Source organism: Cnephaeus nilssonii (assembly GCF_951640355.1).
Source record: "Cnephaeus nilssonii genome assembly, chromosome: 4".
Taxonomy (NCBI): Eukaryota; Metazoa; Chordata; class Mammalia; order Chiroptera; family Vespertilionidae; genus Cnephaeus; species Cnephaeus nilssonii.
The window spans coordinates 37910772-37924120 of record NC_137075.1 but is presented as its reverse complement, the minus strand read 5'-3'; the positions used below and the strand labels follow the sequence as shown (position 1 = coordinate 37924120).

Sequence of the window (13349 nt, the reverse complement as noted above, 5' to 3'; positions counted from 1 at the left end):
TCAACAAATACGAAAGAGAGCAACTATTCCTACTGCTTGCTGGATTTCCCCCAACTATTACTTATAACATCACAGTATCAGGAAAATCAAAATTATCATCTCATTAAGGAATGTAGAACAGTGAACAAAATATGGAACATGTTCCCAAGCACCAAGAACTTGGTTCCGTCTCCACAATGCAGAGAAGAGTGTACAACTGTTCTGGGAATTCAATTCTCCACAAACAGCCAGCTGGCTGACCAACATTATGGGCCTGATTCTATAAGTTGTGCATATTCCAGTAAGAGGTACTCACATACCCCCAGTCGGCTTTATTGAAGCTTTCCTTACTAAGGCAGTGTGCATTCATGACCTCCTATGATGTATGTACTATAATTGCCCCATTTTGTGAGTGAGAAATTAATACACTCTATGGTTGTTACTTGACAAGATCTTACTTTCACCAAACCAGTAAAAAATGCATCTGATTCCAAAGCCTGAGGTCTTAATCTTATGCAATACTGTGTCTATTCACTTTTATAACCCATCTCTCCCACAGGTCCTCCCCCTTCTATCCCCAACCCAAGGGTTTCCTTATATGGTTCCAGGAGTATGAGTAGATACAGTTGTACTCATGCACATGTTCAGTGATGTTCTTTCTGTATTTTTATGAGTCTTTATGCCTTGATTATATATATGCCTTTCTGTTTTGATCTATGATAAGGTATGGAGACTGCTGGGCCACTGGTAGGATATGTCATGAGTACATGGCTTAAAGTCACATCTAGTTTTAAAATGTGGCTAGGTCGTCACCTGTGAAGTAATTTAGCACGTTACGTGAGCACCATAAACTTCAGTTTCCTCCTCTTATGAGAGATCAGTAACAATATCTGCTTCAGAGGGTCATTGTAAGGATTCAAGAAATGATATATGCAAAGCACCTGATAGATAATAATAATGTATTATTACTGCATAATGCAATAAACTGAAGTTGATACTATTATCATCAATTCCTTGCTGTGTTTACCGACATAAGAGTGCTATTCAAAGTTCTTGTCTCTATGAAAGGTGCTTATTGAAAACATCTACTTAAATCAGTGACATTTGTACAGCCAACAATCCTAGTTTCATTCTCATCGTATTGTTAAGGTGTGGTTCAGGCTACTCAAAACAAATTTCTTCTAAAGGGCCATGACTGCCGGGAGAACCGGGGCCTGAGACTTCTTGAAATTTGCTAATCACATCTGGTTTAGCTTTAGACATTTTCTGGGGTTTTGCCAGCAGCCACGACATTTTAATGGCTACAATAAACCTCAAAGCCTCATCAAATCTTTGCTGTATGTGTGAAAATTATGTCCTCTTCAATTAAACATTCAATCTAGGCTCACACCAAGGCCTTATGGAAAAGGCGGTGAAACCTGAATGGGGACGGGAGATGAAACGGACCGCCACGACTCTGGCCATCTTGCCAGATGGTATTTAGAAGAAAAAGAAATTCATTAGAGAACCAACGGTCTGTATTTTCTTTAAATATTTACTAGGTACCTTTCATGTGTTAAAAACACTGGCATCCCTAAAGATTAGCAGGGATTTTTTTGTTTAAATATTCAATGTGTGTGGGGGAGTCCTAGTTTCCTCAGTCGCCTTTATGGTACTTCCTTGGTGAAGTCCAATACAAAGAAGAAAAATAACTGTGATGATCCATTTTCCTTCCTAGGGCAGCCCCTCCAGCTGCAGAAGTTTGATATCTCCTTAAAATTGACTGAGAAAAGTGTCAGCTGAGTACTGAGATCTGCAATGACAGCTAGGATTTCCTTAGAGAAAATAAGATACACCAAAGTGGGGAGCTTTGGGGAACCCCTGCCTGCCCACTGTCTTCCTTTTTATTATTTATTGATTTTTTACAGAGAGGAAGAGAGAGGGATAGAGAGTTAGAAACATCGATGAGAGAGAAACATCAATCAGCTGCCTCTTGCACACCCCCTACTGGGGATGTGCCCACAACCAAGGTACATGCCCTTGACCGGAATCAAACCTGGGACCCTTGAGTCCGCAGGCCGACGCTCTATCCACTGAACCAAACCGGTTTTGGCCACTGTCTTCCTAATTCACTCTTCTCATCCCTTTGTTACTTATCATCAAACACACAGGAGTCCAAGGGAGGTGCCGAACCAGGATGCCTTAAAGAGGAAGTCCCTGGAAGGAAGGCCGGGGAGGAGGAATGATCACACACAGATCAGGCTTCTGTTCAAAAGACAAGAGGAGTGAGCAGGCCCAGGCTGTTAAAGGGGCCATGAGCTGGGGGGATGGGCCTTCAGGGGCAGCCAAGGAGTGAACAAACATGGGTCTTCGCTGCCACTGCTCACCTGCAGCCATCCTGGGGACTGGCCGGGTCCTAATTCCATCCCTGGAGAGGGACAGAGGAAACAGCTCCATGATGGCTTACTCTGCTTTACTCAAGTAAGAATCAAGCTCCTCATGTTAGACAAGAACAAAACTGTCATTTTTATTTTATTTTTTTTAGGAAAGGGAATAGAATAACCACAAGTCCACATATTGCATTCCTGAACAAAGCATTCATTTGGTTGAATTCACGCTCTCAACCACATCAACAAGAGGGGGAAAAAGTCCACATGTTCCTTTAAAAATAATTTACAAGGTAAAAATATTCACTTGTAACCACTGTTCTTATTTAAGCAAGTTTATGCCCAAAGTAAAAACAAATGGTTTTCCCTGCCACTCTGAGCAGACCTTGCCCCTTCACTTCCAGTCCAAGCTGTTCTCTGTCTAAGACTTGGGTTTCTGAGCACTCTTTCACAATAAACATTTTTTGAATGTTTATTTTATGTCTTAGTGTAAAAATATTCCTGGTTCAAGCTCTTCATTTCCTCAAGCTCGCCTTTTGGCACTCTGGGCTCCATTTCCACATTAACACGCTCCCTAAATCCTCCACAGAGCTCTTCAGTTGGAGCTACAAAAGCTCCAGCGCAAGTATTTATATTCTTGGACAAGGAGATGTCTCCACAGTGAAAACACAAGACTCTCGAAATGCCAAAGGAAAATTCCTGCCCAAGAGAAGCATATTTTCACCTTTTAAAAAAGCCCAAAGGGCTTTCAGAATATTGTTTTGAATAATTAAAAAATGTAAAATAAATGAAAATAGAATGTCTTGCCATCCTTCATAGACTCATATATATATAAACCAAATATATAGGAACACGTGTGTGTGTGTGTGTGTGTGTGTGTGTGTGCATGCGCGCTTGTGTGTGTATGACAAGAAGAAGGAGAGGGCATGGGAGCGGGGATGGAAAAGGGAGCTGGAGAGAGAGAAGGCAGCATAGTAAACTTGTTTAGAAAATGCATGAGTTTTAATCAGATAGAATTCAGTAAATCTGTTTTGCACTGCCTGTGTGAACATAACTTCTCCAAGCCTCATTTTTCTTATCTGTAAAAAGAAAGTTAGTATAGTTCCTGCTTATTAGATTTGTTATAAGAATTATATGAGACCACAGTAAGCATCCAGTAAAGGGTTTGGGCTGTTAATATTATTATTATTAAAATTATATCTATTATTTGTTGGGAAATGTGGATAAAACAAGATGCAGATATAACAAGTACTAACACTAGTAAAAGAGAGAGATATATGTAAGTCCAGTGCCTCCAAAAAGTGCCTAGAGATGGAACGCTTCGTGAGGGTTGTAGCATACCTTAGCTGAGCTCTACACCCGTTCCATTCCATGAGCCACACACAAATAATCCTCTTAAATCATTTTTAAAAACTCTTAGCTATTATCATAACAGAACAGTTCCTGTTACCTTCCAGTTGCCTCTTCAGTTTTCTCAAGTCTTTGATGAGGTCTTCAAACTTGACTTGGGAAGCCAGAAAGAAATCTTGTGGTTCAGGCAGGGGGAAAACACTCTTTTCTGTTCCTGCTTCCTAAAAGATATGGTGGAGAAAAGCACATTATACTTCCCAATTGTCACTTTCAGTTGGAATTCCAAAGCATTTCTTATTGAATGTTTGAGTAAACATCGCAGCAACATTCCTCTGCGGTTCCTCAGTTTGGACTGGTTACTTTGAAGAGCTTTGTTGTCTTTCACAACATCTTTTTGTTCATACTGGCATTTAGATTGGCTATGGCATGGGTGAGGTTCCATTTTGCCTCATGAATAAAAGAGAAAATTGTCAGGTATGTCCTGATCTTGGGCACTCTATGTCCATGGAAAAGGATATAGGAGGAACACATGAAAGTATTTAAATAAAAGTCCCTGTTTGGGTTGCACATGGTAGCAATTAGAGAACTCATCGTTGAGGTATGTCAATGGGTGTGAATCGGAAGGTACTGAGTAAGGCAGTACTGCAATGAAAGAAACAATCACCTTGCCTTACACCTTTACCTACCTTCCTCTGCACCTTAAAGCACGCATGCACACATGTGTGTGTGTATGGGTTGGGGACGGGGGATTGAATTCTTCACATATTTGTAAAAATTTTCCAAATGTTGTTTGGCTACTCTTACCACATATTTAATGTGGACATGACTCGGTATAGTTTTTGACAAGTACCACAAGTATCCCTCAAAGACCGCCTGAGCTGAGAAACATCTTGAGGGATAAAACATTCATCAGGCACATTGAGAGATAAGCTGAGCCTCAAATTTCTTTTCCAGTCTATCTGGCTTCTTCCTGGGTTGTTTAATGTAGCTTCGTATCTTGCTCATCTCAGACAATCCTCAGGTCTCTCCACATAGGCTACTTTGCCAGCTTTCCTTCACATTCCATTTTTCCTACTGCTATTAGGACTGGTTCCAGACTCTAAAACTGCTTTACAAGGCACTTTATGATCTGGCCTCTGTCTACATCTCCAGCCTTATTTCTACCTTCCCCCTATTTCTAACTCCCTTCCCCAAACTTCCATAAAATAATAGGACAGGTCATGGTCTCTTGCCTCTAGGCTTTTGTAAAACTTTTCTATGAAACTGTCCCTTTCCAACCCTTCCCCAGAACATCCTCATACCTCCTTATTCATACTCATCCTTCAAATCTCAAAACAGATATCACTTCCTCAAAGATTCCCCCTAAGTCCCAGCAACCAACTCATGGTGTTTCCAAGAGCCCCTCGTATTTACCATTCTCACAGCACTTACCAACATTAATTTACAAATTTCCTGTTAGTTTGTACGTCTTCCCTACTAGACAGGAAGGCAGGAACTGTGCCTTGGTCTCCATATAGACTGTAACCTCTGGCCTCTCAATAAATTCTGTTTGGAAACATCACAGAGGAGCTACCAAACACTACTCTGGGAAATCTGTACCTTCAGCAGGAGACATCTAACTTACCTTCATATTTTCATGTGGTTTCAGGAATTCCCTTGACTCTTCCCCTTTCTTTAAGACCTTTAGCTTTACTTGGATGCTAAAAGAAGGCGGTTCTCCTCATTTGCATAGGACAATATTTTACATGACCAATGCACTTTTTTTCATCTTCCTATACTTATTTGACTACTTTAACGACCATGGAAGCAGTATCTAGTCTGAGTGCCAAGATGGAACGACATCTAAGACGCTTGCCACAAAACTCCATGGTGATCTACACTGGAAGGACTCATGAATAATATCTCTTTCTATTTTCCAAAACTTTTTATCAAACTCAGTCCGGCTTCATTTTTCTTTTTTTAATTGAGAAAATGCTGCTGAGCCAATCAGCCTGGTAGTAGTTCTTGTGAAATTTGCTCAATTAGAGTTCAAAAGACATGGCTCTAGATGGGTTTCTTTAAACTTCACAGACCTAGACTTGGACCCAAAACCTGGCATGAGTGGAAGAAAGCCTGGAACAGAAGTCACCTTTCTTCAGCTAATTGCTCATCACTACTAACCACAGAAATCATCACATATGCTCCTAAAGGGAGAGGATCGTTTAATAAATCACAACATTCTACGCTCTTGTTGAGTGAAATGCATTTTGCACAGTGAAAACTAGGGGAGGACCACACGAATGTTGACTTCTTGTTTTTCCTAAGCTGGACCATTCCAAGTTTGAAACTATTCTTACGGTAAGATTTTCCTCTGGAAAGCTGATTTCACTGGGTTTGTCTTTCTTCAACGAGCCATATATCATAGGCAAATCTCAGTCTTCCTACACAATGCATCTGACTTGGTTGAATCAGACACCAGGAGGTATATCTGCTCACGTCAATCTGGGATTAGAAAAGTCACCTCTCAGAATGCTTCTGCCACACCGGTCCCTGCTGCCAGAACTTGGGGTACGTACATATTGCCTGAAGCAATATACCTCCCCACTCTACCGGAAAATAGCTTTCACCTCCTCATACCTAATTCTTTACAGATGCCTCTTATTACATTCTTGTCAATATTTGCAGAATATACAACTCAGCAAGTATTTATCAGGCACCTACATTACAGACACTAGAAAGAGATAATGAGTTCTGGATCTCAGGAAGCAATACCAGGGCAATGGTAATTGCTCATTGATATCTGTAGATGAGGCAGAAAACATATTTTAAGTGAGTCATACAAACAAAGTGTTCTTGGGCTTAAAACAAGTAAAAGACGACGAACTGAGCAAAGCCCTCTTGGAAGAAGGGTCATGTAAGATTGCAATATTTTTTTAGTATATCTTTTTCTCCTTTTACAAAAGTGACACATGTTCATTAGGCTTAGTAATTAAAAGGAAGAAGAAAGTAAAAATCTCTTACAATTCTACTATCCAGAAATAATCAAACATTTTAATATACATCCTTCCAGGTATTTCTGTGTGTTTGTGTGTATTTATATTTACATATTGGGGAGATTACAGTATATATTATTCTAAACACATTTGTAATTTAAAAACAGATCAAGAGCATTTTCCAATGCCAGTAAATATTCTCTTAGACACTTTCCATAGTAGCGTATTCCATTTTATGACCCTAGCATAATTTATTTGACCTTAGTTTCTACCTTTTGACACCTACTAAAAAATTCTGTGATATTTTGCTACTACAAATTATTTCATATAAAATAGTGATACATGTCCTTATTTTTTTCTAAGGATAAAAACCCCTAGAAATATGTATAATATTACACATATTCATAGGGTTTCAGATACAGAAAGGTCAAAGTCTCACTAGCCCATACAGCATATCTGAATTAGGAAAAGGGGTCCCCTGTAAGCAGGCACAGCTCTCTGGGCAAACAGCTTGACAAGCACATGATATGAATTTTTTTCAAGGTACCCATTATGGACATATAGCTCGGTGAATCCAGAGCAAACCAGATAAGGGTCTCATTTGACCTATAGATCTTAAACAGATAGGAACTCAGTCAACCATACAAGACAGACCCGAGAAAGGCTGGATCAGTATAGATTGCTAATTCTATACATATAGTTGGCAATTTATATCCTCTATTTGTTTTATGTGGTTACCTGCAGTCTGTTTTGCCACCTTTTTTAAAAATGAGAAGGAATGAGTTGATTTTTGCTAATTTATTTTGAAGAGCTCAATATATATATTTATATTAGTGGAAGCTTTTTTCCCCAAAAAGGTATTTTAAGAGATATTCATAAGAAAAAAGAGAAGTTTTATAAAAAGGCTGGTGACAAGAATAGTTCCAATTAGGGAGAACATCAGATGTAAAAACACATCAGGAAGAAAGCACAGGGTGTGTTTGGAAAACATCAAGCCTTGAGTTGAAGCATAGAATGTGCACAGAGGAAAAGTAATAAATCTGGTTGTAAAACACTGGCATTAAATTGGATAGAGTCTTAATTCACTTGAAAAAGGGGAGCCATTTTGTTTTAGAGTAAAAAAGTGATGTAAAATGATCAGAACTACAAAATGTAATCAGGCCGCAGGCCATGGGATAGACTAGAATGGTGGGGAGGCCAGCCCGGAAGCAATCGAAATTCCCTAGGTGAGTTATCTTAAAGCCTGAATGGGCTGGGGTCACTTAGGATAGAAACCAGGGAAGAACACGATAAAAAAATTTGAATTGAAGGACAGAGATCAACCAAAGAGAAGCACAATTTCATGTCTAAATGACCAAAATTATAATATCTTTAATAGAAACAGGGGAGAAGTTGAGGGGTGGGATGGGATGAGAATCCTGGTTATAGATATATTGAGAACAGTTAGATAAACCCACCAGGAGGGCAAGAAAGGGAACTATAAACCTCATCAGTGCTTAGCTGGTCATCTGGATGAAATTGTAGGCCTCTTAAAACTAAGGCTCTGGCATCTTTACTTTCCTTCCCTCAGTACCCAGGAAAAGCTCTGCTCCCATGGATAGTTAAGCAGGAGTCCTGACAACATTTTCCGGAGACTTTTTCCATTCATCTTGATTGCTAGATTTCTCAACATCTTACAACAGTACCTCTTTCTTCTCAAAGCTAGGACTCCTTGTTCTCAATTTAATGAGGAGGAATAAAATACAGAAAATTATGCTCAGGTAGATTCTCACAGAAAATGTTATTTCTAATTGCAAATGTAATTTAAGCAAAGAGGAGGGATTTCAAATTCCACATCTGCAACTTGTTCCCAGATGAACATTACTGAGAATGTAGTGGGCATTACTGAATATTAATTTCCTAAATTTTGGTCTGCGTCCCAGAATCTAGTTTCAAATATAACCACTTACTGAATGGCTATAGACTTCACAAAGGCCCTGGCAACCTGGTCAGAAGGCACCGGGATACTGGGGGTCTCTCCGAAGCTGTGTCACACAGCGGAGTGAGAGTCAGTAGACCTGTACCACCAAATAGAGCTTCTCTTCACAAGAGTCCGTGAAACACTCTTGGCTTCAGTGTTTCCATCTATAAACCAAGGAGGCTGGCTAGCTCTCAGATTCTATGTTGGACTTGAAATCCATCCATCCATCCATCCATCATCCGATTGCTGAATGCCAACAATGTGTAAGAGTTGAAGCCCCATTTGTGTAGTTTTCCACATAATGCCATTTCTTACCTGATCATAGTAACGCAGGTAGTATTTCACGACATAGTCCACCAGATTAATCCCATTATCCTAGGTTTAAAAGAGAAGCTTAAATGAAAATCATTCACACGAGACTCTGCTGCATTATACAGCTGAGAGCCAAAAATCTCAGTTTATGACCTTAACACTTTTAGTTGTGATACCTGGTCCTAATTCTGAGACCGGCAAGATTTCTCTCTCTCCTCCTTGTCGCATCCATGCAAAGAAATGACACTATACTGCTCTTTGTGGAGTAAAAAAACCCCCACAAATAATCCATAAGACCTCTGAGGTCATGGCTAAAACAAACAAACAAACAAACAAAATAAATAAATAAAACACAGTCTCTATATTTTCTGGCATAAAGCCAAGACAGGAGGGGGCAGGGGCGTGCTAAAGGGAATCAGGGACTAGAACAGAAAACCATCCCTCCCTTCCCACCTTTCAAAAGATGTGTGTTCTTAATGGTGTGAAAAACAATCAGGACAGCTTAAAAGGAATGCCATGCCACTTTATGACCCTGGGAGGCCAGGCCCTCCCACAAGGCAGCCTTTGAGTCTTGTTCACATGGATCTAATTCTAATTTGCCTCTGTGTTTCCCCTCCCTCCACTCCCACTGCCCCCCCATAGGATGCCTAGGTATGGCTGGTTGTTTCTAAAGAGGTGGCTCTGCAGGGGTGTGGAGCCAAATGATAATCAGGCTCAGAGAGTTTGACAGTAACCTCCAGCCTGATTGTTGTGGGCAAAAGAATAAGTCAAACGCTCAGCTCAACTGGTGATTCAACATTGGTCCATTCACAGGAATGAATAAATTACTAGTGGCCAACAATAAATTCAAGCCTTGTGCTATGGCTAATATCATATGCTATCTGTTTTACTCTCTCACTGCAATTCAACATCTAACTGCATTTTAGAGCAAACAAATATGTAGTGGGAATTTTGACATCAAAATAAGATCAAACATTAAAAACAAAAAGCTATTTTATTCCAAAGTCAAAAGAAAGCAAAGGAAAAGTATATTGTTATGGGGAGGATGGAGATAAATGGAACAATCAGAAATATGTTTTCTTTTCTTTTTTTTTTAATTAAAGGGATAGAAGGAAAATAATGGCAGATCATAGACATTTATTACAAAACAAATAAATACCCGACTTTTGACATCCTTGAGTTTGGGCAGAATTTCTAAGCTGTATCCATCTGCTTGTCCCCGAGTCCTATTTCCTCCATTCATATAATTTCCAAAAGCCAGAATGAGAGCTAAAATATCCTTCACACTCTTCATGTGCAGCAAGCCCTGTAATGACAAACACCAATTATTATGCAGCTGAACTCCAAATATAACTATGTCCATTCAACAAATATTTACTGAGTACCCAATAGGCTGTTTGGTGGCATGTTACCAACAGAATTAACAGTTAGCAAGATGGAAAATACACTTTAAACCATAAGTGTCTTTTAAAAAATACATTACGAGTCATCATTTCCTATCCTTTCAATGAATGACAATCTGTGTGGGTTAAATATTAGTATTTATATTTCCATTTGAGCCAGTTTTATTTTGTAAATACTTGAAAGTATTTATAAATTGAGGAAAGAGAGCTGTTATAGCTAGGCTTCACATTCAATGACTTGCAAGTAGAAAGTGGTTTAATATCATTTGAGGATCTGTTTTTGGACTATTATCTATGTAAACAGTAAAGTGTAGGGTAGTTATAATAACAAGTCAATTCTTCCTTATTTGTGGTTCTAACCCTCAGAGGTGAACTACAATCAAGTAGTTCAAGGCCAGAGGCTACCTGTATTAAGTGTTTGCTGATATGTCTATTCACTGCTATCATTTCAAGCTGCTTAGAGTTTTCTTCGCTTCCTATTTCATTTGTTTCCTCTCTCTCCTCTCTCTCTCTCTCTCTCTCTCTCTCTCTCTCTCTCTCTCTCTCTCTCCTTTACTTCAAGTGCAAACTTCCAAATAGATACTTTTCCCCTTTCTCTATAGTCTTAGTTGGCTTTATTTTCTTTTATTTTAGGGAAAAGAAAGCCAAATGCAGCTCTAGGCTGACTTCTGCTCCTGACTCTTTGGGCACTATTAAAGGGTATATATTATACTTTGGTATATATGCTTTCCTTATTGAAATCTCTTATATTTTAGAAAGAAAAAATAATGCCTTCCGATAAGTAACTAAGTATTAAACTAAAAGCTACAGTATGTGTGGAGAGTGTTCTTAAGGACATGGGTCATTGGGAGAAAAAGCCAAGCGCTAGAATTTAACTTTATAATGAATACCAATGTGGTAAAGCCAACAAAAATTTATTTGCTCATCATTCATTATCATAATCATTTGTTTCCTTTAACAAATCTCTAGAATCTTTTTATTTCACTATGTAGTACATTTCAGATGATCAAATTCATGGGTCTGAGGCAAAACCTCTTTTGTAATCCAGACAGTCGAGTAAAAAATAAACTATACTATTTGGGTTGGTGTTAAATGGCCAGTATGTACATTGGAAGGTGTTTGGAATATTTGAGAAGAAATCTGTAAGAATGCCATTTTTTCCCCCCTTCTCTCCTTTTCTCTCTCCCTCTCCCTTGCACGTCATCTGCATGCACACACATACTCACACTTAGGCAGGATAATAGTCACAGCTATACTTAGAAAAACACACAATCTTAAACCCAAAAAGTTTTTGCAAAGGGACTCTAGCTGATCCCTCCCACTCCCAGCTTCCTCCTTTACCCTTAATAAGGACAAAGTTGTCTTTTTAAATTAGACAGCAACATACCTTAGAAGCTCGTGTGATGATTTCTACCTTTCGATGCAAGGAGGTGATGCCTTCGGAAAAGACAGATCTGAAGATGATGCACTGGGCACGCTCAGCAAAATTAGGGATCTGGGCTAACTCATGTAAAAATCTGTAAAAATTAAGAAGGAATCATCTAGCTTCGTATAAAAATCACAAGGAAAGTAAAAAGACAGCTTGAAAAGATCCATCATGAGAGCATTCCTTATTTGACAATTAATTTAACAAATTTAAAAGGTACCAGGCTAACTTAAGCAACTCTAAGGTGATGTGTTCTACTGTGGATAACAAAGCCACTTTTTTAAAAAATGTGTTTTTATGGTAGTAAATAAATGCATAGTGGCCAGCCAGCATAGCTCAGTGGTTGAACATCGACCTATGAACCAGGAGGTCATGGTTCGATTCCCAGTCAGGGCACATGCCTGGGTTGTGGGCTTGATCCCCAGTGTGGGGTATGTAGGTGGTAGCCAATCAATGATTCTTTCTCATTATTGATGTTTCTATCACTCTTTCCCTTCCTCTCTGAAATCAATAAAATACATAGTTAAAAAATAAATGCCTGGTATATAAATTGCCAAATGAGAAGTGTTAGTCTTTAGTGCATGAGAAAATATATACAATATACTTGCTGTATAATGCAGCATTCTCTAAGGATATATTTATACAGGCTGAGTAAAGTGAGGACTGGAGACAAGTGATACAGAATCTCTTACTGAAGTGAGATTTTTGCTTAATAAATTAGATAATAGTCGATAATGTCCCTATTCTACAGATATTTGTTTACTCTTCCACATCAAGTTACTTATATAAACAGACCTCAGAGATCAGTGCTTGGAACAAAGCAGCACTCATTAAGTGGACACAATATAAAGCTGCTTAAAAACTGTGGCAAGGCAGATCTTAAAGCTAAAGGCGAGTACTAACCTACACACAAAAGCTCACTGTCTGAGCAGTTGGGCACTGGTGCCCTTTGCAAAATTAAGTTGGAAGAACTACATACTCTCCCGGCCAACCACCAGACGAAGGGGCATAAAACTAAACGGGTGGAAAGAGTTGGACGTGAACTCAGAAAAGGAGAGAATCCACTAACAGCAATTAAATTCATTTTGGGGTCGAAATGATTATTACCTGATATTTCTGAAAGCCTCGGTCAACTCATAACATCACTACTTTGACATTTTACAATCTCTGCCCAAGAATGCTTGCGAAGCTGGGGCCTCCTTCTTTCCATTCCCAAAGAAATTCCCTTAGCAAATACTCGGTGCCTCTTTTACTTTATTTTAGGGAGTGCTGGGTGTTAATAAGATCCTAATTATCAGCTGTTTTTCTTATTTATCCCACAACGAGGTAATATCTTCTCTTTAAAATTTGTTTCTTGAGTGGATTTCCTATATTCAATCTTCTAAGCCACTCTTCTTGTTGTTTTTTAAGATTTTTTACTGACTTTTAGAGAGAGAGGAAGGAAGAGGGGCAGAGAGAGAAAAACCTCAAGGCCAGAGCAAGACAACTATTGGCTGCCCCCTACACGCCTCCCACCGGGGTTCTAAGCCACAACCTGGGCATGTGCCCCAAACGGGAATTGAACCAGAGACCCCTCGGTGC

At 39.2% G+C, this 13349-nt stretch overlaps 1 protein-coding gene across 3 annotated transcripts in view; it reads right to left on the bottom strand.

Annotated features, from left to right (window-relative positions):
• FMN1 (formin 1) overlaps window positions 1-13349 on the bottom strand; it is a gene marked incomplete at its 5' end in the record, with an annotated part of 414719 nt that overhangs the window by 132329 nt on the left and 269041 nt on the right. For all 3 annotated transcript variants that reach the window (XM_079768750.1, XM_079768751.1, XM_079768752.1), the window contains 4 exons: window positions 3796-3916; window positions 8943-9002; window positions 10099-10245; window positions 11730-11859. In XM_079768750.1, coding sequence (XP_079624876.1) covers window positions 3796-3916; window positions 8943-9002; window positions 10099-10245; window positions 11730-11859 — 458 coding nt within the window. The remainder of the gene's footprint in view (window positions 1-3795; window positions 3917-8942; window positions 9003-10098; window positions 10246-11729; window positions 11860-13349) is intronic.